This window comes from Elgaria multicarinata, chromosome 18 (assembly GCF_023053635.1).
Source record: "Elgaria multicarinata webbii isolate HBS135686 ecotype San Diego chromosome 18, rElgMul1.1.pri, whole genome shotgun sequence".
In the NCBI taxonomy this organism is placed as follows: Eukaryota; Metazoa; Chordata; class Lepidosauria; order Squamata; family Anguidae; genus Elgaria; species Elgaria multicarinata.
In genome coordinates this window covers 12,710,454-12,736,922 of record NC_086188.1, presented here as the reverse complement: position 1 = coordinate 12,736,922, position 26,469 = coordinate 12,710,454, and the positions used below count along the sequence as shown (strand labels likewise).

The window sequence follows — 26,469 nt, the reverse complement described above, 5'->3', positions numbered from 1 at the left end:
AGGGACCAACAAACCAGGACACAGTGCAATAGCACCCTCCCACCCATGTTCCCCAGCAACTGGTGAATACTTTTTGTTAGGAATAATGGCGACCTTGAACCCCATCATGGAAAAATTAAGAACTCTGGATTTATTTATCATATCTTCCATTTGCACCATTTAAGCATTTTTCTCACATTCCGATGAAAAGGTGCATTGTGTGCGTCATGATCCCACAACTGGCAAAGAACGTTTGAACAATTCTCAACCCAACACTGACTCAACTTGCGTGGTGGATCCCTTCGATTTCAGCAGAAACTACTCATGCGTTGAGCACAGGTACATCTCAGGAGAATGAAAGCTACTTTTCCAAAATCAACAAAATGCAGCAGTCCGGTTTTGGATCCTCCCTCGCCTGCCATTTTGTTTTCAAGTCATGCATCATTCAACACAGCGGCTAGAAAAGGATCACAGTGAAGAAGCGTGGAAATGAAGGCACCGTGAAGTACCAATCTAACATGATTGCCCTTGACAATTCACCAAGACAGCTAGGAGGTGCCGGAGAACTGGCCAGCCCCAAACGCCCAAAGCAGAGTAAAAAGTAGATTGGAAGAAAGTGGAGAGCCGTAGCTAACGGTGGCATCTCGAGATGCGTAGACGTTCCGGCTGTTAAGAGGTTGAGGAGGACGAAAGTTGTTGGTCATTTTCAGCGTCGTCATTCCGACATTTTTGAAGTAAATGGTGTTCACAAACTCATTCAGCTGAATGGAGGAAAAAGAGAATCCTTTGACAGTCATTTGAGGCTGCATGCAGATATAAGAACATCAGAAGAGCCCTGCTGGATCAGACCAAGGGTCCATCTAATCCAGAATTTTCTTCACACAGTGGCCAACCAGCTGTCCATGAGAAGGCCACAGGCAGGACCCAAGTGCAACAGTACCCTTCCACCCATATTCCCCACCAACTGGTGTACATAGATATACTGCCTCTGATACCGGGGGGTAGCATATAGCCATCAGGACTAGCAGCCATTGGTAGCCTGCTATTCCATGGATTTGTCTAACCCCATCCAAATCGGTGGCCATCGCTACATCTTGAGGTAGCAAATTCCATCAGACATAATCAGAGGGGCTTAACCTCTGGAGAACTCACCTTGGTTGTGATCCAGTGTCTGAGCTCCACGAAAATGGCCTCCCAAAATTCTCCCGTTTTTGTAGACCGTTTTACCAAATACCAGCCAGGGAAAGGAGAAATGGCCCAATGGTTTCTCACAAGGAGGGCTTGCCATTAGCAGCGGTAGTAGCACAACTTCTATATTTTATTTCCTAAGACTTTATTTTCCTGCCGTTGCAGACAACGTCAGAAGAAACTGCGTTGGAAGTCCGGCTGCCAATTTGTATTCCCCACAATACCGCCAAATTAGTGTGTGCGTATTTGCGTGCATTTCCCAAACGTGCCCATTTCTTTCATGCACATGTTTCAACCAGCTGTCCAATGCAATAGCTTTTGGTCCGTGAATCACCTTGCAAGTTTGGAAACTTTCGGACTTCGTCCGCAGATTGTCCCAGATGGAAGGGACAAACTGGGTAAATCTTGATCAAAATTGAACTGAAAGGAATTCCTCATACGTGCATGGCTGGCTGAGGATGCTGGGCATTGTAGGCCTTTTCCCCCCATCTAAGCATGCATGCTAAGATTCTGCCTATGCAGACAACCTGACTACATCATCCACTCAGCCTTCCCCCCACCTTGCTGTTTGTAACATCTTGCCTGACAAAGAGATCTATATATCTCAAAAGCTGGCATAGTTGTCGTGGTCTTTGAGTTGGCCTAAACTAAATGGATTCTGGAATTAAAAAGAAAGAAGGAATTCCTCCTGCATTTACAATGTAGGATATTTTCATCGAGGGCAGGAGATTTCCAGGTTGGGGTTCTGTCAAAGTGACAGGACGCTGGCACGGAACCTTTCGTTTAGGTCTTACCTGCTGCTTGCTGATTGGGATTTCTTCTTCAAACACGGTCCACGTCACCACTTCTTCACAGCTTGGGGTGGTGAGAGAACCCTTATAGCGGTAATACTTGGAGAGGGAGGCCATGCTGGGGAGAAGGTTACTCAGAGAAAACGTGGACGCCAACTCAACATATTCGTCTAAGGGGGGAAAACAGAAATGGCCAACAGAAAGGAAAGAACATGGTTCCCGGTCTTATGCAAGAATGGAAGGAGGGAACTACAATGTTGCAATTTGTGCATGACACAGTACAACAGATGGGTTTAACCAGCCTAACTGGGCTGCTCATAGGTCTGCTATGGTTCAGACAGTGGCAGTACTAGACCAGAGAAAGATAGGATACAGAATGCATGTGTGCGCTCCATTTTTCAGGCAGGAAAAATCCAACCTAAGTCCTACTTAGAGGAGACCAATTGAAATGAATGGAATATATGTTAAGTCGTGATTAATATAAGCCCCATTTATTTCAGTGGGCCTACTCTAAGTAAGACTTAGGTTGGGTTTTACTTGTAAGCAGCCCAGAAGAAACTGCCAGGGCAGAGCCACATATTATTTTATTTATTTATTTATAATATTTATATTCCGCTCCCCATTCAAAAATTCAGAGCGGTGAATAAATATAATAAGAATAAAAACACATTCAAAGTACATTTTTAAAAGAAATAAAGTGCAAATAAAACTGCGGCTGGTCATTAAGGGAAGGCTTCTTGAAACAACAACGTTTTCAGGAGGTGCCAGAAGGAATATAAAGTTGTGCCTGCCTGACCTCCAGAGGCAGGGAATTCAATAGGCCACCACACTGAAGGCTCTTCCCCTGGTGGACACCAATCGGAGCATAGGTCCATGTGGAACCAGCAGGAGCAGGCCCTCAGATGACCTCAGTTTGGTAGGTGAAATGGGCTCTTCCAGATATCCTGGTCCCAAGTTCTTTATCCCTCCTTTATGTTATAACTCTGTGATAGCTTTAATCCATCCTATAGGAAGGAGCTGATATAACCTCCAGGGGACACAAAAGTGGAGAATAAAACATCCTAATCACAGCAAGGAGTGGCGGGTTCACCAAATCAAAGCGTGTCCAATGCTCGGCCCGGACTTGCTGCTCACCTGGACGGGAGATGTTTTTCAGACCTGCTACGATGGTGTTGTAATTGGTGTTATCAGCATCAGATACCTGCATTACAAAAAGGAGAGCAAAAATCTGCTCAATATCTCCTTCTGCCCCCAAATCACTGGAAGAGAGGCACTACCTCCATGGGTTCAGAATGATCCAAGCATATCCACACCAAACAACTCGCCCCCTGCTCACAAAACTCAGATGCTCCAAACCCCACACACTTCCCATTCACTCCACCAACCATGAGCAACCAAACCAATCACAACTGATCCCATGTGGTTATAACCAGCTGGTAGCCACATATGTGATGTCAGGCTTGTCAACCAAGCAAGCAAGATGGAGAACGGCCAAAACAGATATTTCTTAGCCATTCAAGGCCACTATTATTAGACGGTGCTCACTCCATCTCACAGTTGGAGTGCTATAAACACTTCCCCCCTAGCCAGCCCCAGCCCCCAGTGAGAATCCCACTTCTAACCAGCAAGGGGGTCCCAGCCTGGGCAAAACAAGCAACTCATAAGTGTGTTGCATCCAGTTCTGGGCACCACCCTTCAAGAAGGATGCAGACAAGCTGGAGGGGGTTCAGAGGAGGACAACGAGGATGTTCAGGGAAACTAAGCCCTATGATTACAGACTGAAAGAACTGGGCATGTTTAGCCTGGAGAAGAGAAGACTGAGGGGAGACATGATAGCGCTCTTCAAGGACTTGAAGGGTTGTCACACAGAGGAGGGCCAGGATCTCTTCTCGTTCCTCCCAGAGTACAGGACACGGACTAATGGGCTCAAGTTTCAGGAAGCCAGATTCCAGCTGGACATCAGGGAAAAATTACTGTGTGTTAGAGCAGTACGACAATGGAACCAGTTACCTAGGGAGGTCGTGAGCTCTCCCATACGAGAGGCCTTCAAGATGTGGCTGGACAACCATTGGTCAGGGATGCTTTAGGGTGGATTCCTGCATTGAGCAGGGGGTTGGACTTGATGGCCTTTTAGGCCCCTTCCAACTCTACTATTCTATGACTCTATATGATTCTATGATTCTAACTCACTAAGCCTTAACACCCCATCTCTCGCCATACCTTAAACAAGAAGCTCAAGACAGCCAGTCCGTTTGGATGCCCTTTGGCTTCATTGATTGTTTTGTATTTGGTGTTCATGTGAACAAGGTGCATCTGCAGGAAAAGAAACAGCACGTTACAAGTGGGACCTGAAACAAAATGTACTCGGGGTGGAGTAGGGGACTCTGATGTCAGTGGGGCTGTGAATCCACTCTGGGTTTCAGTCAGAACCATGAGGAGGAGGCATCTCACAGTGGACGTTTTGACAAGGCATCCAACCGCAGGCTTGCTATCTTCACGCGTATTGTTGTGGGGCACTTGGGAAAGTGGCAAAGCGCAACACCAGTGAAAAGAAAAACCATAAGTTTACATTGTTTTGTACACAGATCATGAATGCACAGTGCTATTCTTGTGTTAACATGCTAACCCTGAAAGGATAGATTGCTGCATCAAGGCAATAGCCACCCATGTATTTCAAAGACCTGTTTTCCAATTCCTTATTTAAGCATTCAAATAATTGAAACATCATGACTCTATCATCCTGGGGTCATAAAAAGCCCTTTCATCTCTTCTTCATTTAGCTGGCTAACACGATGAATGGTTGGCTTGTCCGTCCTTTGCTAGATCAAAAGGTGGGGGACCCTAGGATCTCCCTTAATTGATAGCCTGTCATTTAAAACTCAGAGAATGGATTTGGGATTAGTGGCTGTATGGCATTTAACTGGTCTTTGAACAAAGGGCAAATCCTTGCACCCACATATGCACAAGACAGGAGACACTCAAATTGTTGAAAGTAGTGTCAATTCTGCCATTGACAGAATCTGTTTGTTTGTTTTATGGATTTATGAGAATATCATTCTATTTGTGTTATTGTGCACTTTTGCTGCTGCAGACTTGCACACGTGAATTAATGCAAGTTAGGGAGGAAGGGAAAAAAAGTCCAGAAGTCCACAGAATCCACATGACTCAGAAAAAGACATTCCATTGCAGAATCCTCTGGTCAGAGTCATGGAATTCCAAACTCATATGAATCCATTGTGGATTTCTCTGAAATCCCTAGTCTGGACTCATCATCACAAGCAAACCATGATTTGTTAACCAGCTGTAAACCACAAATAGTACCCAGGGTTGATCCTGGCTTACAAAGCCAAGTTTGTTTTTAAACCATGACTTGTTGTGAAATAGAAACCCAGAAATATGCCTTATCCCTGGTTTGTTTTTACTGTTGAAACAGAAGTGTCCAGCAAGAAGGGGGGAAAACAATTCTGAAGATGTTTTTGGCATGATGATGGGATGAGGGGGAAGAAAGTTAGTTTGCTCATCTGCAAGGTGATTTGTGGCAAATGCAACAAACCATGATTAACGTAAACCATGGCTTAGTGTCATTTGTCAACACAGCCAATTAAAAAAAAACAGGTAGCAGTTGGAGGACTCTGCCTGAGCTCATGGAGTGCTGCTACCAGTCAGAGTAGCCAACACTGGGATAGAAGGACAAATAGCAAGGCAATTAATAGCAAGTAACTGGAAAACAGCAAAGATGCTGATAGTAGCTATATGGAAAAGGGAAATTTGGGAAATAGCAATTAGTGAAAAATTGACACAGAAATTACAATTACCAAGAGGAATAAAATAAAAAGATAACTTTAAAAGAGATTGGCAAAAATATAAAGAATATATGAAGAAAGAAATAAACAGAACAACTGTAGCAGAGGCCTATAGGACGCTCCGGGACTCCTGAAAAGAAGGTTAGAAAATAACTAAAAAATAATAAAGGAAGAGATAAACAGAAGTGATATAACATTCCAGAAAAAGAAATGGGACAATTTATGAGAAATGTACCAGGCAGGGGAGAGGGAATAGGGAGGGAACGGGATAAAAGGGATAAAAAATGAAAGCTGAAATGAAAAGTAATTATGTTTATAACTTTGGGTGGTAAAAATGGTTACTGTATAATGAACATGTATTTATGTATGAACATTTGTTTATATGTATATACTGGAAAAATAAATAAATATATTATTCCCCCGCCCGCCCCCCCCCCCAAAAAAAGAAGGACAAATAGCCTGAAGAGGTCTAAAGTCAATTTCGGGTGTTCCTAGGACAAGTCTCCACATCATGGCCAACGATGCCTCTACCTAGCAGTGGAGCCTGGTAGCTCCAATTTCAGTGGGCTGGGTTTCAGTCAGAACCAGCCAGAACTCTAAAGGAGCTGTCCAATGGGCTGACCCAAATAAGTTCAGTTCTCTCTTCCTCCTAGGTCTAAACACTGCAATACCCTAACAAAAAACAAAAGTCTGAAAGCTCAGCTCACCTCCATGGGGTACTGGCGCCTGTCGATCGTGTGCTCAGAGCCGTTTCGGTTGAGGTCCCCCCAGTGGAAGTGGAACTGCAAGGCTCGGTACTTGTCCTGGAGTCCTCCTTTGGTGATGTTGATTTGTTCTGCGGTCGAGGCTCCGTCCAGGTTCATTATGACTGCAAAGGAGAGCCAGGCAACCAAAAACTACAGTTGAGAGACAGATACGGCAGTTCTTGGCCAGACTTACAGATGCTGCTAGGCTTTCTCTCCCTTCCATCTGCTGGAAGGGAACTGATCAAATTCTGGGTACCATGAAGACTGAGTCAACAAGGACGCCCTGTGGGCAAGGTGAGAGATGTATTTGATGAGCAGGGTACCTCAGACACTACTTGTCCTGCTCCCAGGGCTGGTGGAGCAGAGCTCCAGCAATTCAGTCTCAAGGATAATTTCAAAAGCAAGGTCAGCAAGCAGGCCAAAATCAAACATAGGGAGATGCAGGGAAGAGCTCAGTTAGCAGGGAAATACAAAGCAGGGAGCAGATGCATTAATGTTGTGCCAGCAATCTGTGCCTGGATCACAAGGCATTTAACTCTGAGGGCTCCTCTAAATGAACAATTTATTGCACGGAGGTTTGCATGTTCATTACATGACCTTGTCAACAACCAGTACGTCTCCCACCCTATCCTTTGGAAATCCCACTTTTAAAAGAACCACAGGTAATGTGGTAATATCCAGGAAAAGCAGGTTCTTCTAGTGTGTAAACTCAGCACAATAATTCCATCACTAGATGGCGCTGTCTCAATGGATGTGAATGGAGCATCCAGAGAGAGGAAGCATTCAATTCAAACCATGGGGCCGCTCGTGTAATTGAGCCAATCGCAATTCCATAAAGAAAGCACAAGCAGAAAGTGAATCAAGAGGCATGTGCACAGCCCCGGGATAATATATAGAAGCTTAAAACTACAGTAAAAAAAATGCAAGCAGAATAAAACCTGGCAGCAATGCAGATATGTAAAATACAGTCACAAATTTAAAACAACAAAGTTAAAAGACTATATGGGTAAAATGTTAAAATGCTGGGAAAATAAAAAGACTGTGTTTTTTTTTAAAAAAAATAATAACTATCCAAAGACAGGAGAAAACCAAACTCCCTAGTTCCCCCAACCCTATTTTGGACTTTGGGTTTCTCACTCCCAAAAAAATGTTCTCCAGTCAACAGTAACTCCAAACATGCATCCAACCAAACATGGCTTTGGTGTGAAAGCCAAATGTGGCAGCTTTTAAAAAGACCCCTGGAAAACATGCCAGGTCTTCTGCTTGTGGGTTCCCAGTCGACAGCTGTGGGAAGAGAGCCCTGGAGTAGATGGACCCTTGGTCTGATCCAGCAGGGCTCTTCTGATGTTCAGTTGCAGAAGGAGCTGGATCTTCGCCAGCCTACCTGTGTGTCCGTCGTTCAACAGCCTCCACCTGCCGGGAGGGGCCTGGTCGTAACCTTCGAACGAGATTTCGTCAAGGCTCTTGTCCCGTCGTGTTTTCCTCCTGTCGATGTTAATGGGCGACTGGTTCTCTCCCCCACAGCTGACCGTGATGTCCTTCCAGTGAAAAGGGCCTAAAGAGATGATGATGATGATGATGATGATGATGATGATGATGATGATGATGATAAATTTATTTCTTACCCGCCTCTCCGTTTGGATCAAGGCAGGGAACAACAATTAGCATAAAATACATAAAACTGAATTAAAAACATAGTATACATTATTAAAACATCCTAAAAGCATCCTAAAAACATCCTAAAATTCCACTGGATAGGCGTGCCAGAATAGACCAGTCTTTATAGCTTTCTTAAATGCTAAAAGACTGTTTAGTTGACGAGTCTCCTCCGACAGGCCATTCCACAGTCTGGGAGCAGCAGAAGAGAATGTCCTCTGGGTAATGGTTGTCAGCCTAATTTTGGCAGACTGGAGTACATTCTTCCCAGAGGACCTGAGCGTGCGGGGTGGATTGTACAGGAGAAGGCGATCCCGCAGGTAGCCTGGACCCAAACCACGTAGGGCTTTAAAGGTGATAACCAACACTTTATACTTCGCCCCGGAAACTAATTGGCAGCCAGTGAAGAGATTTTTAAACTGGTGTAATGTGGTCCCTGCCACGACACAGTCTCTGAACACCAGGCCTGGCCGCGTCTTCTCCCTGCTCAAGCCAAGCACCACCGCTTGATACGCCTGAGACGAGGGACAAAAACCACCTTCCTCCAAACTATGTGGAGAAAGGGGTTCAAACGGAGAAGGATTTCAATAATAAAATAATGTGCTGTGAGTTATATGTGCTGAGGGGAATTATTGACAGAGTGGGTGTTAAATGAGTAAACTTCAGACGTTAAATGCCAAACAGACACGTGGGATTTTTGTGGTAGTTAAAACAAAATGGTTAAAATGTATTTTTAAAAGTTCTCAAGTTTTGTTTCGAATAAAACCTTTAAAAACCTTTTTGAAACCTTTCATCCAATCCTTTCACTCATTCACATATGCGCTTTCCTTTCTCTCACACAATCACTCTTGAGCTTTCTTTATTATCAGTATTGATCAATATACATCAACTATGTGCACACCACACTCCAAAGACACCACTCTGTACCCTGAACCTCAAATTCTCCAGACCCAAGTACTTTGAACACCAAGAGCTAACACACAGAGAGTGCTAAAGACTCTAAGAGTACCTAAAAAGTCTCCCCAATCCCCACAGTCATAACCTTATATATCACTCCTCCCACCTCCCAAGACATTCTAGCTCCGCCCACTCAGGCCAACATTCTAAAAACCACAGACTTACAAACTCCAGACATACATTTGGGAACTGACTTGTGGGGTGTAACGCCATTGTCCCCCCCCCCAGGTGTACCGGTGAGTGAGGAGAATGACACGGCGGTCAGACTAAGAGAGGATCAAATACTAGCTCTCAGTGGTATAGTGCTAAACATTGAAGTGCAAGCACAGCTCACCACAGTCCAAAAATGCCAGCAGCCGTGGTGAACCAAATTAGCAAACCAATTCTTGCCATTTTCTTCTCCACCAAGAGCAGGTCTTCCATAAACCCAATAGGTCTTCATTGCTCATTCAAGACCAAGCCGCTCCAAAATATTTGGCCTTACAACAGGGAATAATACCGTATTTCCTCGATTCTAAGACACACTTTTTTCCCCCCATATAAACATCTCTAAAAACGGGGCGCGTCTTAGAATCACGGGTGTGTTTATTATTTCTTAGAATCAAAGCTTTTTTTCTTGTTGGTGGTACTGAAATTAGCGTGCGTCTTACGATCGATGGCGTCTTAGAATCGAAGAAATACGGTATATTGCGGGTGGGGAAATTCATTTCTTCCCCCAGTTTCTGTGAGAATTGCAGCTATGTTTGTATCCCGCCTTTTGCCAGTATTGGGCAAAATGCATCATCATCATCATAATAGTTCCCTGCCAAAGGAAGTGAGGCAGGTGGCTACCAGGAGGAGGGCCTTCTCTGCTGTGGCACCCCGGCTGTGGAATGAGCTCCCTAAGGAGGTTCACCTGGCACCTACATGATATGCTTTTAGACGCCAGGTGAAGACCTTTTTATTCTCCCAGCATTTTAACAGTCTATAAATAAATTTTAACTTGGTGTTTTAAATTTGTAATTTTGCATTGCTGCTGTTTTTATCGGGTTGAGCTTTTATATTGTATTTTGTACTATGGTTTTATACTGTTGTTTTCTACTTTGAATGTTTTTAATTTTTGTGAACCGCCCAGAGAGCTCTGGCTATTGGGCAGTATAGAAGTGTAATAAATAAATAAATAAATAAATAAATAAATATAATAATAATAGTAATACATTCAGAGGGAGCAGGTCATTCTGAAGAAGTGGAGGTGGCAGGTAATGTCACCATCCCAGCTAGGGATGTACGGATTTTGTTAAATCCATTCTGAATGGTTTTTGCAGGTTTTGATTTGATTTATTACGTTTATATACCGCCCCATAGCCAAAGCTCTCTGGGCAGTTTACAAAAAACAGTGTAAAACGACGGTGGTCAGGTGGCTTTCATTCTGCAGTCTGCTCATTGATGGATCAGGCTTGGTGTCAATCTGGCCAAAGCCTTCCAAAAAACAAACAGGGAAAAAAACCTTTTTTGGCTCATGCTGGCTGGACATTAGAGGACGGGGGGGGGGGGGAGATAGAAGCAGCATTTTCTTTTAAATTCCTTTACCCAGTTTCTTTTTTCCCCTGTGCCCTTCCCATTAATGTCAATGGAAGGGAAATGAACTATGCCACCTTCAGAGCTGTTGACTTCCCCCAGCTCCGGTTAAATGGAAGCGATTTGTATTGATTTCCCCCCTTTTCTTTTCTTTTTCAAGAGGATTCTGGTAAAATCAGCACCTCTGCCAGCGAACCTCTGCTGTGTTGAGGCCATGGCCAAACACCCATTAGCTTCCCTCGGATGCTTATTCCACTTCTCCTGCCAACAACAGGAGATGCCCTTTCGCTGAAATGACCTTCATTAATAATCACAAGCAGGTGTTTTTTTCCTTATTTATAATTCAGCAGGATTCCCTTACCGGGCCTATATTTAGTTTGACAGACAAAACAAGCTATTTTCGTGAGCACCGCAGTCTGTGAAGGTCCAACAGCAGCTAACATCCGAATCCTGTTTATTTTTGTTCTCTCTCGGGGCTTCCCTGCACGGGGCAGCCCTGCAGTATCAGTTATAACTCAGAGCTACAACATATGTTTTCCTTGCAAAACATCTTGGATTTCAATTCCCGCCACCCCTGGTTGAAAAGAGTCCAGGTGTACTTCCCCCTCCCCCACCGGCCCCGTAAACGAAAGCATGAAAATGCGTATATTTCTTTCCGAAATTTGCATGTGGAAAAATGTGCATTTTTCTACCAGACACGTTTTGCAATCGTGAGGGCAGGAGTGCGTGACATCTGTCCCGAAAAAGGCGCTCCTGTTCGTGAGTCAAATGGGGCAAATACTAGCATTCATCAAAAAGGAATCGAAATTAAATTTGTGTACATTTCAAGTACTCACCGCATTTCAGGTCTTGCGAGTCATAGCACCAAGGACCTGGGGGGGGGGGAGGAGAGAAAAAAAGAACGAAAACACATAAGAAGAGAGGAAGGGAAGAACCAACAAAGGCTCCTGCTTCTAATGGAAGAAAAAGCACCACTGTGCGTCATGTGAAAAAACGAAAACAAATAATGTGCACAAGCACATGGGGGACTCAGTCACTCATGGCATTCCATCTTAAAAATTATATTGTAGAGATGGGAAAGGTGCAGAAAGGCGCAACCCAAATGATCAAGGGCTTGGAGCACTTTTTTCTACCAGGAAAGGCTAAAGCAGCTTTCCCCAAAGTGGTGCCTTCCAAAGGCGGGTGAGTGGTGCCTTCCAAAGGACTCCGTGGTTGGCCTTTCTCCCAGCTTTCCTGGGCACCTACTGTGTGGCCGCATAGCAGGTGCCCCGGTGCCTGCAATGGCTGACCCGCTTCGGGAGGGGCTGAACCTCGCTTCCGATTCAGTCCCGAAGCAAAACAGTCCGGCCCAGAAGCACCCCAAGTCAAATTGAGCCATTTTGGAGGCTCCAAAATTAGCCTCAAGGCAAGTCGCGGGAGGGCTGACTTTTAACATCTAACAACTAGATGATAAAGAATCCACCTTGCCACATCATTTTAGCCTCTCCCTTCATCGTGGTCGGCCGAGCGAAGCACAAAGGGATCACGTTCGATTTTAGAGATGATGTCGAGTCTTCGGTAAAGCCTGCTAAAGTAGCACCTCATCAAATCCAGCTCCCCAGATGAGAATTCAAATTGGATTGGAGAAGGAACGGCGAGGCATCGATTTTAAAAACAACAACCTGATAGATTGCTACCAAGGAAGCACAGTGATTCATACCCATGCACCACACTACAGGGAGAGTAGTCCCTCCAGCTCTTACTCTCAGGAAAATGTGAAATTCAACTTGATCGCCTGCTATCAGAAATCATGGGGAATGGACTGGCCAGTATAAAAGACTGGGTGATTTTGCAATCAACTGAGTAATTGAAGGCCAGCACCTGAGGGTTTTAAGTGAACTAAGCTCATAAAAATATCTAACAATTCTATCCTGGTTGTTCAGTTGTGAAATATTAGATTTCCAGGCAGTCGGAGAGACTGAAAAACACTTCGGATACACCAGCATGATCTAAACAGGGCCCTGTCAGAAGCTGATGACTGAAAAATGCCTAGCTCTTGACCAAGAGAAGTCTTGGCAGTAGGAATGTATAAGAAATTGGAGTTTGCTCCCAAAATATGCACGTGTGCCCTGTTTGTGAATGCTATCACATGTCCACCAAAAATGTTCGTCAAATGTTTGTTCGATTTGCACAACTTCCCAGTTCCGATTTTGGGCGAATTTCCCTGCATAAATTTCACGTTCGATCACTGCTCGATTCAGGCAATTTTCCCGTTCGCACAGAGCAAGCAGCAATCGCAAACATGAACAGGAAGTAGGCATGAGGTGAACAGTGAGATAATCCTCGTGATCTCAAACTTGGCTCCTTTGCCCATCCCTCGTTGGATGTTCCTTGTGTTTAAATGAGTGCTGAGCCAAAAATGTCGATTATTCCATTTTCAGGCATTTCATGAAGGGTGGGGGGAGAAAAAAACTCTGATGAAAGTGGCTGAGAGAGGTGAGAATTTTCTCCTTGGGGAAGTGGACAAAGTTTCTACATACCTTTTTAAGTGCAAGATGTTTTATGGGGTCTTCTTTCTATTATTTATTTATTTATTTATTTATTTATTTATTTATTTATTTATTTATTTTAAAGAAAAACACCCCCAGCATTTGCAGCACCCCAGGAGTTCTTCCTGAATGCCTGTTGGAGAGGGATAGGTCACATTGTCTGCAATAGGCATTCAAGAAGAACAAGGCCTCTTTCACAGGGTGAGAAACGTTTCCCCAAAATAGGGGTCAGGATTCAACAGAGCCCTAGTTTAAACACAGAAATGTCCCAGTCTTGTGGGGGAAAAGATGGTCTTCATCTTTTCTTTTTTGCAATACTTTATTGATCACACACACGCACACGTGGTAAAACTAGAATGGCAACGTATCCTACTTTAGAGAGGACAGTCCCCCATTTGAAGGTGTCCTCTATTTGAAGCGCTGTCCAATTTCAAACTAAAGAATTCTAAGAAGCAAGAGAAATCAGGATACTCCATTAACCATCAACAGCTGATACCTGGACAGCAATTGAGCAGCAGGCATACGGCCCACCTGGTCACCATTTCCCCCTCTCTAGTGAGAAATCATTGCATTTCTGTCTATTAGAGGGCATATAAATTAGCATCTGCAAATTTGACTCCAATCTGTGTCCTCGTCTTTGGTGAGATGTAAGTGGCCACCCTACTAAAAAAACAACGAAATGAAAAGGGAAGAAGAAAAAATTCGAAGATGAGCTATTTATGCGTATTTTAGTAAGTATTTTGAAGATGTCCAAAATTATACACTGGTCCAGTCTTCCCCATCCTGGTGCCCTACAGATGTTTAGGACGACAGCTCCCATCAGTTCCAAGCTACACAGCCAATGGCTGGGAGAGATGGGCATTATAGTCCAAAGGCTACCAGGTTGGAGAAGGCAGAAATCATGCTCCCAAACAATCCATCTGGAAGAATGGAAAATGATAACAACTGTGCTTCTTTCAGCATTCTTCATCCTTAGGTAGCTACAAAGTCCCCCAAAGCACAGCACGGCCCATCGCTGGTGTCAGCCATGAGCCCCTTTTAATAATTGCGTCCAGTTCTGGGCTCCACAATTCAAGAAGGACACAGACAAGCTGGAGCGTGTTCAGAGGAGGGCAACCAGGATGATCAGGGGTCTAGAAACAAAGCCCTATGAAGAGAGACTGAAAGAACTGGGCATGTTTAGCCTGGAGAAGAGAAGATTGAGGGGAGACATGAGACCACTCTTCAAATACTTCAAAGGTTGTCACACAGAGGAGGGCCAGGATCTCTTCTCAATCCTCCCAGAGTGCAGGACACGGAATGACGGGCTCAAGTTAAAGGAAGCCAGATTCCAGCTGGACATCAGGAAAAACTTCCTGACTGTTAGAGCAGTACGACAATGGAATCATTTACCGAGGGAGGTTGTGGGCTCTCCCACACTAGAGGCCTTCAAGAGGCAGCTGGACAACCATCTGTCAGGGATGCTTGAATGTGGATTCCTGCATTGAGCAGGGGGTTGGACTCGATGGCCTTGTAGGCCCCTTCCAACTCTGCTATTCTATGATTCTATGAACATTCTGATCCAATTAGCACAAGGTGACTGGGTTGGAGAGCCATTGTTTAAATCTCCCATAATTCCCCTGACATAGCAGCACACTGGGGTATTGTGGGAAATTGAAAGGGCGATCCCTACTGGAAGGGGGTGTCTGGGAACTGCCATTTTCATTTCCCACAATCCCCCTGATGTAACATTACTTGAAAGCATTGTGGGAAATTGAAATGGAAATTGGAGCAATCTTATCGTGCGAAGATGGGCCACCAGCGGGCACCTTACCCCGCAGCTTCTTAAAACAGGAGCCCATCCTGCCTTGTATAAAACAAACTAAGCTTGTCTAAGCCGAGTCCATGGAGGAGCAGCGAGGGCAAGCTGGCTGAAAATTGAAAGGTGAGGAGGCAATAACCACCTGCTCCATTAAACCTAAACTAATTCTGAATCTTCAAGGCCCTTTTAACGTCTCGGCCTGCCTCTTCAAAGAGACCAACAAACTCTCAAAATCATTTTCATTCAAACATTCTGACCCCTCCATAATTTTTTTAAAAAACCAGACTGATCTTTCTCTTTTATCTTCCGTCCATTAATAATAGATCTGAAGAGCCTTTTCTTGTAAGTTGAGAGAGTCTCTTGTTGTTCGGCATTCAATATTTGCTTTTCTCCTCTAATTATCCCTTGAACCTGCCCGTGTTTATTTTTATAGCTGTTCTCTTTGCAGGCTGGTTGCAGGAGGGGGGTCTTCCCCCCCCCCCAAAAAAAACCCTTCTTTCTTATTGCTTTTCCTCTTATTTTCATTTTTCATTTTTACATCTCCTCTTAAACACACGACCACCCGTGGCCCCTTGCTGTGCTCACTTTCAATTTCGCCCAAATGAAATTCAACCGGAATTCCCCTTCCGGATACTCTTTAAATATTTCCACATTACGGTTCTGGTCGAGGCTCGTGAGAGCTGACCTTTTGAATTCCACTTAACCCTTTGTAACTTGAGATCTGGCAGAAGTATAGGGTGAAAGTTAGTTTACGGGATTGCGGTTTGCTTTTTCTGTTGTTTATATGCCGTCTGCATCCTTTGTGCATCTCTCTGCGCTATTGTAACATACTTCTGGAGATGTACTCTAGCTTTTCCCCCTGAAAAGGACTCAGTAGGAATTCACATTGTTATGAGCCTTGGAAGAAGAGTGCTGTCGCTGGGTTGTTTTAGGGTCCTCAATGGGCCCCCTCCCTCCCTCAGTGAATCTATCTTCTCGCCACCAATGTCACAGCTGCTTTTCCTCATCATCCTTTTTTCTCATCACTGCTGCCATGTCTAACCCTACTGCTGCTTTTTTTGGAGAAGGTGTTTCAGGTAATCAATCAGAATCAGATTCAAAACCAGAAGATGCCGCGTCAGACACCAGCCAGCCTGTACCAGTGGGGGAGGAAGCTCTCACAGGCGATTCCCCAGCTGGGAGTCAGCCCTCTACAGAGCTTACGTCCTCAAGGCCAAATCCTACACACTCAGTGGGAAGTGAGACTTCTTCCAGGGGTGAGCATCCCGACAAACTAGCTGATGCTAGGGTCTGCCGGAAGCTCAAACACACGGGGCGGAAGGAAGGCGTGAGAAAGTCAGAGAGATTACGCCAGAACCTGCCTCCGCACCAGGCGCTCTGAAGTTACAGGCGTTTGAAAAGTAGCTTCTTATTCTTCTTGAAGGGACAATTGTCTTGCTTAGTTTGCATAGTTTTGCCTAGGGGGACGTTGCCAAGAGGTTAGACTCTCTTCAGGTAGAAGGGACGTTTATTGCTTAATAAAAGCTCTGTGGATTACTTCGCAAGCCTCGTCATTTGTCTCCCATCAAAAGTAAGAGCGTTCTGAGAAACACGACAATTGCCATGTTGGATCAGACCAAAAGTCCATCTAGTCCAGCATTTATTCATTGATTGATTTCATTTCTATACCGCCTAATAGCTGGAGCTCTCTGGACAGCTCTGTTCACATCTGGATTCCCAGAGGAAACCTACAAGCAGGACCCTCCGGCCCATGTTCCCCAGCAGCTGATTCCAGATGTTGAGGCTCTTTGGCAAGAAACCCTCAGAAACCTTTGGCGAGTCTCTCTTCTTACCGCCATTGCCAACAGTGGCTCTTCCTCCTCATCCTCTTTCACATCATTTGCTCCCGCTTGCTTGCTTGACAAGCAGAGAGCCAGGGAGCAAGGAGGCCTTCTTCTTACCACCGCCATTGTCTGAGCGAGAGGCAGGTGAATGAGCTGGTTGCTATAGCAAAGATGAGGAGCAACTTCAGGGCTCCTGAAGATGTGTGAGCCCTTGACAGGGGTGTGAGCCCTTGACACTCGATGCCAGACCTGCCACGGAGGTTCCTATCTCCAAAACTCTCCATGCATTCTTGGTCTTCGTTTTTACTGGCTCAGAAATGCAAATCCCCATGGCTTGTAATTCGGGACACCGGGTCAAATCGAGAGGGGCTACAGTGGGTTCAGTTTTCTAAGAATCCAACCTGCAGGCTGGCCTCCCCGGGCCACGTGAAGTCCACCGACTTCTGCCTTTATTTATTTAGTATTTCCCTGAAATTTACGCAAATTCGTTCACACGAAAATAAGCGTGTTTCTGCTACACCATATGCCATGGTGGGAAATATAGGCAGGGCAAAGTCAAATGGAAGAGGGGGCGATACGTTAAATGACACGGGCTAACGGGGAAAAGGTTTCTATTGACGAATTATAGATTTTGCCACAAGGTTCCCAGATGCTGAAGCCCTTCAAAATGTTGATGCCTTGTCAGTAGCAGAAGCCCTATTAAAAATCTTTTGTTGCTGGGGTTTCCGCCATAAAATTTTGAGTGATCAAGGCTCAGCTTTTCTCTCTGATGAAATAAGATGTTTGTGGAAGTGTTGCAGTGTCAAACATATAACATCTACTGCTTTCTACCCCCAAACAAATGAGCTAGTTGACAAGTTTAAAGATACCATTGAGCCAATGATTAAGACCTATGTGGCAAACTATCCCTTTGATTGTAGTGCCTGAATTTCCTTTCCTTTCCCCCTCCTCCTCCCTCCCAATCCCCTTTCCGTTTGTGTCATGTCTTTTAGATTGTAAGCCTGTGAAAGGCAGGGACTGTCAAGAAATACTTTTGTAAGCCGCCGTGAGAGCCTTTTTTGGTTGAATGGCGGCATAAAAATGCTTAAATAAATAAAATAAATTTTAAAAATAACGTGAATTACATCAGTCGTTGAGAACTTCCTTACGGAATTCTTTGCGTATTTTCACCAGCGTCGTTCAGCCAGCACCGCAGGAATTTCCCCCCTCTAAACATGCATAGGATTGCACCCTAAGGACGCAACCCTATCCAGATAGCCAGCAGCCTCTAAATTCGGGGGCAGCCAAGTGTCCAATGCACGGCAGGAGGAGAGCGGTGGATCCACCCTCTAGCCACCCTGCAGTATGTATATTTATTTATTTATTTATTACATTAATATTCTGCCTTTTTCCTGCAAGGAACCCAAGGCGGCGTACATAATCCTCCTTCTCTCTATTGTTATCCTCACTTCAACAACCCTGTGAGGTAGGTTGGGCTGAGAGTCTGTGACTGGCCCAAAGTCACGCAGTAGGCTTCCATGGCCAAATGGGGACTAGAACCCAGATCTCCCGACTCCCAGTCTGACACCTTAGCCACTATACCACACTGGCTCTATTGCTAGACAGGGGGAGGGAAGGAGGCTGGGGCAGCCATAGAAAAACCCCTAACATAGCCGTCTTGGTCTTCTCCCCTCCCTGTCCTCAAGAACCCCCTTTCCTCCATCTTCAAGCTCCGTTTTCTACGTGGCTCTCTCCGTGCTGGCTACAAAAGAGATGGGGAGGGGGGTGAGGAGGGGGAAGTGCAGTAAACCAAACCATCCTATTCCCACCCCTTGACATTCTGACGGGCACAGCTTTGCTCTCTAAACAGCCTTGGGTTTTGGTTGCACATTCCAAACTCTTGTGCCGTTTCCATCCCAAGCATCCTTGCATAGAGAAACCGTCGTCTTACCAAGGAGCTCTGACGGACAGACCTGACGTTCGAAAACTGCCTGGCCAATTAGTGCTCCTGAGCACAGGTGAACTCAGTGGCAGGTGAACTCAGTGGCAAAGAGCACCTTTTATCAGCTTAGGTTGATATACCAACTACGCCCTTATCTGGACAGAGATAGCCTAGCTACAGTTATCCATGCTCTGATACCCTCCCGTTTGGATTACTGCAATGCGTTATACGTGGGGCTGCCTTTGAAAACGGTCCGGAAGCTTCAGCTGGGACAAAACAGGGCAGCCCATTTACTAACAGGGACTGGCCAGCGAGATCACATTATGCCAGTCCTTTTCCAGCTTCATTGGCTGCCAGTCCAGACCCGGGCCCGATTCAAAGTGCTGGTATTGACATTTAAAGCCCTAAACGGTTTGGGGCCAGGTTATTTGAAGGAACGCCTCCTCCCATATGTACCTGCCTGGACCTTAAGATCATCTACAGGGGCCCTTCTCTGTGAGCCCCTGCCAAAGGAAGTGAGGCAGGTGGCTACTAGGAGGAGGGCCTTCTCCGCTGTGGCACCCCGGTTGTGGAATGAGCTCCCCAGAGAGGTCCGCCTGGCGCCTACACTGTACTCCTTTCATCGCCAGCTGAAGACCTTTTTATTCTCTCAGTATTTTAACACTTAATTTTAACTTAAATTTAAATTTTACTGTTTTAACTCTGTACTTTAATCTTACATCCATTTTGCTGCATGGTTTTTATCCCGGTTGTGCTTTTTATACTGTATTTTGTATTTGTGCTTTTAACCTGTTGGTTGTTTTGTTATGGTTTTAATTTTTGTGAACCGCCCAGAGAGCTTCGGCTATTGGGCGGTATAAAAATGTAATAAATAAATTAAATAAATAAATAAATAAATAAATATGGCTAGATCAGCAGTCCAAACCATCAAGTCTCTGAGTCATCCCCTCTCCCGAGTCTCAAGCAAAATGACCACCTTGGGTGCAAGGCAAAACCTCCTCGTCAATTTCACCTCTAGCGTGTCAGCCCTTTCTTTTCTTTCTAGACTCCTTTTTTTATTATTATTGCAACATTACTATGGGCCCCAGCAGGCTGATCTTTTAAACAAACAAAACCCTAAAAGTGCCGGAGAGGGTTGCAGAGGCGGACGGAGGCAGCGGGAAGAAGGAAACCCAGGACTAATGAAGAGGTTTCCAGCAACCTGATCACGGGAAATGAAGAGAATGAAGCGCTCATTTGCCTTTATTGCACACACACACATATATATATATATATTTCTTTTAGGGGAGCAGTGCGTGTGTATTCTCAAGAAGGCAGAGCCAGTGCCGAGGGAGCCTGGCAGCTTCTGCTGCTACTGATGTGCCTCCCTTTAATTTCTGCTCCCCTCCCTTTGTCTGTTTCACAAAAGGCAGAAAAGAGTTTGATTCGGAATTAGTGCTCCTTCCATCTGCTGTGTCTTTTCTTCCCTCTCCCTCTTTCCTCCTCCCCCCCACTCCACTACATCCCTTGCATGTAGGGATGAACCTAGACTAGCTGCCAGCAAGCTACCCTTGCAACCAGTGTGCCGTGCATTATCTGAAGGAAGGTTCATCGAATGAGGACGGGGAGAGCCAGCACAGTGATTCACTACCAAAATGTGGTGCAAACTCCTCTGAGAGCAATCTGGGCACCATTTGGAGGGGCGGAAAGAAAACCCCATATAAAACTTTTTGGGATTGCAGCAGGAGGCAGTGATGGGTGTGTAACACCCATGAGCTGTTTCTTGTCACCCCTGCTGTAACCATTACACTGCACTGGCTTTCACTGCCTCCCAGAATAAACAAATGTTCAACACACACCCCTCTAAAAGCCGGAAGACAAAGAGTTGGCATCGGGAAATCCACGGTCTGGAACAAGATTGTCGCACCTGTTAAAATTGGCCAAAGAATCAAGTCATTCTAGGCAAAATGGCATAAATTGGAGGAGACCTGCCTTTCTCACAACTGTACATGTCAGTGTTTAAAACCGCTGGGTGGAGGATGATAAATGCCTTCTTTATAAGATCGAGTGCACCAAATCTTTTTATTTTCTGCATGCATTTACATTCATTATGTGCCTGCCTGATAATAAAAGTTCTCTGGGTGGCTTGTGATATAAAACAAGCCCACCGCAATAAAAATGTGGTGTAAGCAACAAATAAAAACACAACAATAAAATCAAAACAGCCAATTTACCCAGAGAGCCAAGAAATAATAAAACCGCGGGGCCAGATCAATTTAAAGCAGGTGACACAAAAATGCAAGAAGGCTGAAAGTTGATTATAAATCACCTTCCTGCAGGATTATCAATATGGTTGCTATTCCACCCACCACAGCCACCCCCCCCCCCAGCACCATGGCTAAGAGGAGCTTTCAGGTTGGGGGTGATTTAAGTCAGGGAAATGATGGAAGGCAAGAGAAAGGATTGTACCATTGGCCCCATACAAATCCTCCCATGACTGCTTTTCAACAAAGCAAAAGACGTCAAAGTTGCAAATGCTGAAAATGCAAATACAACAGTACTAACCCTTAGTGCAAAAGGAAGGGCTGCTCACCTTAGTAACCTTTCCTGAACTGATTCTAGTTTAAGGGGGTCCTAGCTATAACACCCAGAAGGCAGGGGTGTGGGTTTAGACCCTGGATTTAATGCTTTTTACCTCTTTAGATGGCCATGTGTAATACTTCACTTTTGAAACACACAGCTAACATTTCTCTTACCCTCTCTAGCGGCCACCTCATGCTTGAAAACTGCATCTGCATTCCTCCGATGTTAGAAAAACAACCAGGAAACCGTTTGCTAAGCCTGAGATATAAAAACGCTCTGAGCAGGTGCAATTTCACATCTTAAACTCATTTAAATGACTGCAGAAATGGATGTCCTGATGGTTTCATCACCTGCTACATTTAAGGGGGGGGGTCCCTAGATTGCAGGGCTCTTGACTTTACTCCCTAGGGACACCCTACCTTAGCAACATAATTGCCAGAAGGCCTTTGGTTCACAGCCTGCCCCCATCCCATCCCATCCCACCCCACCCCGCTTGTAGAAAGATCAGGGGAGGTTTAAATGTGGTGTTGTTCTCTGGGTAGTACCCAACTAAGAGTAGACCCATTGAAATGAAATGGACTTCTGTTAGACATGACTAACTTATGTTCCATGCATTTCATTGGGTCTACTCTAAATAGGATTCTACCCAGTATGTCAAAAAGAGCATGGAATCCTATCATTGGTGGGGGATCCAGGACAAATAAGAGCAAGGACTTCTTCACAGAATTAAACTATGGAACTGACTACCACAAGATGTCATGATGGCCACCCATTTGGATGGCTTTAAAAGGGGGTTAGATAAATTCCTAGAGAAGACTATTAATGGCTACTAGTCCTGATGGTTATGTGCTACCTCCAGTATCCGAGGCAGTATGCCTGTGTGCACCAGTTGCTGGGGAATATGGGCGGGAGGGTGCTGTTGCACCATGTCCTGCCTTGTTGGTCCCTGGCCGATGGCTGGTTGGCCCGTTTGTGAACAGAGTATTGGACTAGATGGACCCTTGGTCTGATCCAGCAGGGCTCTTCTTGTGTTCTTATGTTCTTAAGTATATGCTGTAATAAATATTTGCATCTTTAATGTGCCACGAGATTATCTTTAGTAGTTATTTCTGCAACTCCTTTGTTTTTAAACTTTCCATGTTTCGGGGGGGGGAGCCCAACAAAAATGTTTTAGCATACATGAAAAAGTAAGATGTCATGTGCTTTACCATTACATGGGTTTGGATCCAGAAATGACCTTCTCCGAGAAGGGAGGGTGAGGAAGTCCACTTCCCTGAGCGCAGCTGATCCAGCATAAATCTGGATCTATCACTCAGGGTTGCTAGCTTGGGATTCCATAGCCTGTGGCAAGCTAATTCTGTTTTGCAATGCAAAGCCAGGTTTAACATCCTTTTTAAACCTCCCGGCCAAAACTAAAAATCGGCTCCTGGATTAGTGTGATAAATAAATATGTCCTGTCGGAAAGCAAATTTGAGCGAGAAGGATTGGTGTGCGGATTCTCGTCACCACCTCAGTGTTTGTTTCAGCTCTGATCTGGGCCCAGCTGTTGCCATCAAGCAGGGGAAATCGATGCGTCCTCCAGTTTCCTCCCGACTGGAAAAGGATGGAGCGGAATGGCTGATATCTAATAAGCGGACGCCGAAGAGGCCGCAGGGTAGAATGTGCTCCGCTCCCGCTGCACAATGCAAACGTCTCCTCATCAGTTTCGCTGCCTGCACCCTGAGGAGGCGAGGCTTAAGAAGCAATACTTATGCTACCCTCCGCAACGCTCGCTTATTTCTCCTGGCGTGCTGCCGCCTGCATGGCTTTCACATCGTGTTGCCAACCAAGAAACCCAACAGGGCTGAATCAAAACCACATCATCCTGGTGGCTTCCATGCCTAAAGAGCAGCGTTGTGGTGGTCAGTCTTAGAATCATAGGATAGTAGAGTTGGAAGGGGTTCTGGATTTAGTTACTCACTGATGTTTTCTATTTAATTTGTGTTAGTAATATGTAATTCAGGAGTAGGCAACCTGGTGCTCCCCAGTTCATAGAATCATAGACTAGTAGAGTTGGAAGGGGCCTATAAGGCCATCATGTCTAACCCCCTACTAGATGCAGGAATCCACCTTAAAGCAACCCTGACAGGTGGCTGTCCAGCTGCCTCTGGAATGCCTCTAGTGTGGGAGAGCCCACCACCTCCCTAGGTAACTGGTTCCATTGTCGTACTGCTCTAACAGTCAGGAAGTTTTTCCTGATGTCCAGGTTCTCATTGTGAAGTCCCCCTGGCCACCCACACGAAAGAGAGTCCAAAAGTGCATTAGAACATACAAAGAGCCCTGCTGGAACAAACCAAGGGTCCATCTAGTCCAGCGTTCTGTTTGCCCAATGGCCGACCAGCTGTCCATGCAAATCCCACACAAAGGACACGAGACCAACAGCACCCTCCTGCCCAGCTTCTCCAGCAACTCATGTACATTGACATATTCTGATCCTGGAGGTATCATATAGCCATCAGGGCTAGTAGCCATGGATAGCCTTCTCCAGGAATTTGTCCAATCCCATTTTGAACCCATCCAACATGCCGGCCATCACTACATCTTGTGGCAGCGAATCCTGCCGCTGAACTATACGCTGTGTGAAGAAGTCCGTCCTTTCGCAGATGTGTCGATCCATATCTATACATGTTTGCGTACACACACAAACACAAACCAATTTATTAGGACGAGGTGACAGTCATAGCATGGTGAGCCAGCAAAGGACAGTGTAGTGTGTTAGACTTTGCCTGGAGAATGAGGAAGCACAAGGATTTTGTTTCAGTTTACAGATCAGCCCAGTTTGCAACCCAGGATGCAAATGCAAACAGTAGCATTATTTTTTAAAAAAAATACATTTGTCAACTTATGATCACTTTTTTAAAATGGACATTTTAAAATATGCATTGTTAAAAAACAGATTTTCACATATTAGTCAAAGGGGGGGAGTGTGCCCTTTTGAAAATATGCTCACAGAAATTCGTATTTTTTCCGCTCGAAACGCACACTTTTCCAATTCAAATGAACTGAAAAACCAGTCTCAAACAAAATGGGGAGTGAGCTAAACTGAGCTTCGAAGTGGAGTTTGGAGAATTTGGGCCGCTTCAAACATCCCTGATTTTCATCCCGACGTATGAATTAGCATAGGCAAATCTGATTCTGATTTTGTCCGTTTTTTTGGTGATGCATAAGTAGCCACCCTAGAACCTGGGAAATACCTCATTTGATCTACTGAGTTTTTAAGAACTTTTAAGTAGCATTATTATTATTTATTTTATTTATTTATATAGCACCATCAGTGGTGATAGGGGGACGATGCTTGATCTTCCCCTCTATTATTATTACTATTATTATTATTATTGAATTGGAAGGGGCCTACAAGGCCATCGAGTCCAACCCCCTGCTCAATGCAGGAATCCACCCTAAAGTATACCTGACAGATGGTTGTCCAGCTGCCTCTTAAAGGCCTCTAGTGTGGGAGAGCCCACAACCTCCCTAGGTAACTGATTCCATTGTCGTACTGCTCTAACAGTCAGGAAGTTTTTCCTGATGTCCAGCTGGAATCTGGCTTCCTTTAACTTGAGTCCCTTATTCCGTGTCCTGCACTCTGGGAGGATCGAGAAGAGATCCTGGCCCTCCTCTGTGTGACAACCTTTGAAGTATTTGAAGAGTGATCTCATGCCTCCCCTCAATCTTCTCTTCTCCAGGCTAAACATGCCCAGTTCTTTCAGTCTCTCTTCATAGGGCTTTGTTTCCAGACCCCTGATCATCCTGGTTGCCCTCCTCTGAACACGCTCCAGCTTGTCTGCATCCTTCTTGAAGTGTGGAGCCCAGAACTGGACACAATACTCAAGATGAGGCCTAACCAGGGCCGAATAAAAGGGAAACAGTACCTTGCGCGATTTGGACACGATACTTCTATTAATGCAGCCCAAAGTAGCACTTGCTTTGCAGCCACATCACACTGTTCGCTTTTATTATTATTCATAATAAAGTTTTTTCAGGCACTTGTGAATATTTTCTCTTCTGTTTGGGGACACATATGGGCCTTTCCTTCCATCTCAATCACATACATGCCCATACTTAAATTCGCTATCCTTAAAGTTGGCACCTTTTCCCTATTATCCTTTTCCTCATCAGGAACAGCACGTTGACTGGCTGTGACTGCACGAACTGTGGTTTTTAAATGGATACCATTGTTTTTATGTTTTTGATGGTTTTAAATTTTGTATACTTTTTAATGTTCACTGTTTTTTAAAACTTTTGTAAACCGCCCAGAGAGCTTTGGCTATGGGGCGGTATATAAATGCAATCAATCAATCAATCAAATAATCAATAAATAACATAAAATAAGGTGCAAAGAGCGCCACCTAGTGACGATGGCATCAAATTCACTCTACCGTATTTCTTCTATTCTAAGACGCACTTTTTTCCCCACATAAACATCTCTAAAAACGGGGTGCGTCTTAGAATCCCGGGTGTGTCTTAGGGGTTTGGTGGGGGGGGTTCTGTTGGTGGTACTGAGATTAGTGTGGGTCTTACAATCGATGGCGTCTTACAATCGAAGAAATACGGTAACTTGCTGGCTCTATTTGATCGCCAACTATACTGATGGGCTTGTTGAATTAAAATGTTGCCAGGGCCATGCAGTGAGAGGCTTCAGAAAACTTCTTGCTCGTATCCTGGAGGCTGCCCCAACGGAACGAGAAAGTCTGTGAGTCACGTCAGCACCTGCTGTTATCTATCAGTAGATAGCTTCACTTTTCTGAAACATGACTTGACTGGCACTAAGGCATTTAAAGCATGGTTCTGAATGTAGAGAGTAGGATACAGCAGTGCTGTGCAGACAGGACCTGTAGGGATGCAACTCCAGCACTTCTTTATCAGCAGGGATGCTGCTACCATCTGCCACTGCCCCCTCAGAGTTCCCTGTTCCCTCTGAGCCTCACAGCAGCTGGGGGGGGGGGGGAGTGATTTTTCCAAGCAGCAATATATCGCTCCCTGTTGCAATGCAAAGTATTTTGGGAGGTGCCTTGCACTCATTCGCTTTACAAAAGGCTTTTAAAATGGTTGCCGGTGCGGATTTGCGCAAATGCGAATTTGTGTGAATTTGCAAAACGGGGGGGAATCCGATTCCATCAA

General features: G+C 45.0%; 1 protein-coding gene across 3 annotated transcripts in view; it reads right to left on the bottom strand.

Annotated features, from left to right (window-relative positions):
- Window positions 1-321: 321 nt before the first annotated feature.
- Window positions 322-26,469, bottom strand: part of LOC134410546 (carbonic anhydrase 15-like) — a 32,440-nt gene continuing 6,292 nt past the window's right edge. The window contains exons 2-8 of one of the 3 annotated variants that reach the window (XM_063143861.1): window positions 11,499-11,549; window positions 7,892-8,062; window positions 6,469-6,629; window positions 4,179-4,271; window positions 3,093-3,159; window positions 1,962-2,128; window positions 322-740 (exon numbers count right to left, since the gene is read on the bottom strand). In XM_063143861.1, coding sequence (XP_062999931.1) covers window positions 528-740; window positions 1,962-2,128; window positions 3,093-3,159; window positions 4,179-4,271; window positions 6,469-6,629; window positions 7,892-8,062; window positions 11,499-11,549 — 923 coding nt within the window. In that variant the 3' untranslated portion in view covers window positions 322-527. The remainder of the gene's footprint in view (window positions 741-1,961; window positions 2,129-3,092; window positions 3,160-4,178; window positions 4,272-6,468; window positions 6,630-7,891; window positions 8,063-11,498; window positions 11,550-26,469) is intronic. The other 2 variants (XM_063143862.1, XM_063143863.1) reach the window with 2 other exon arrangements.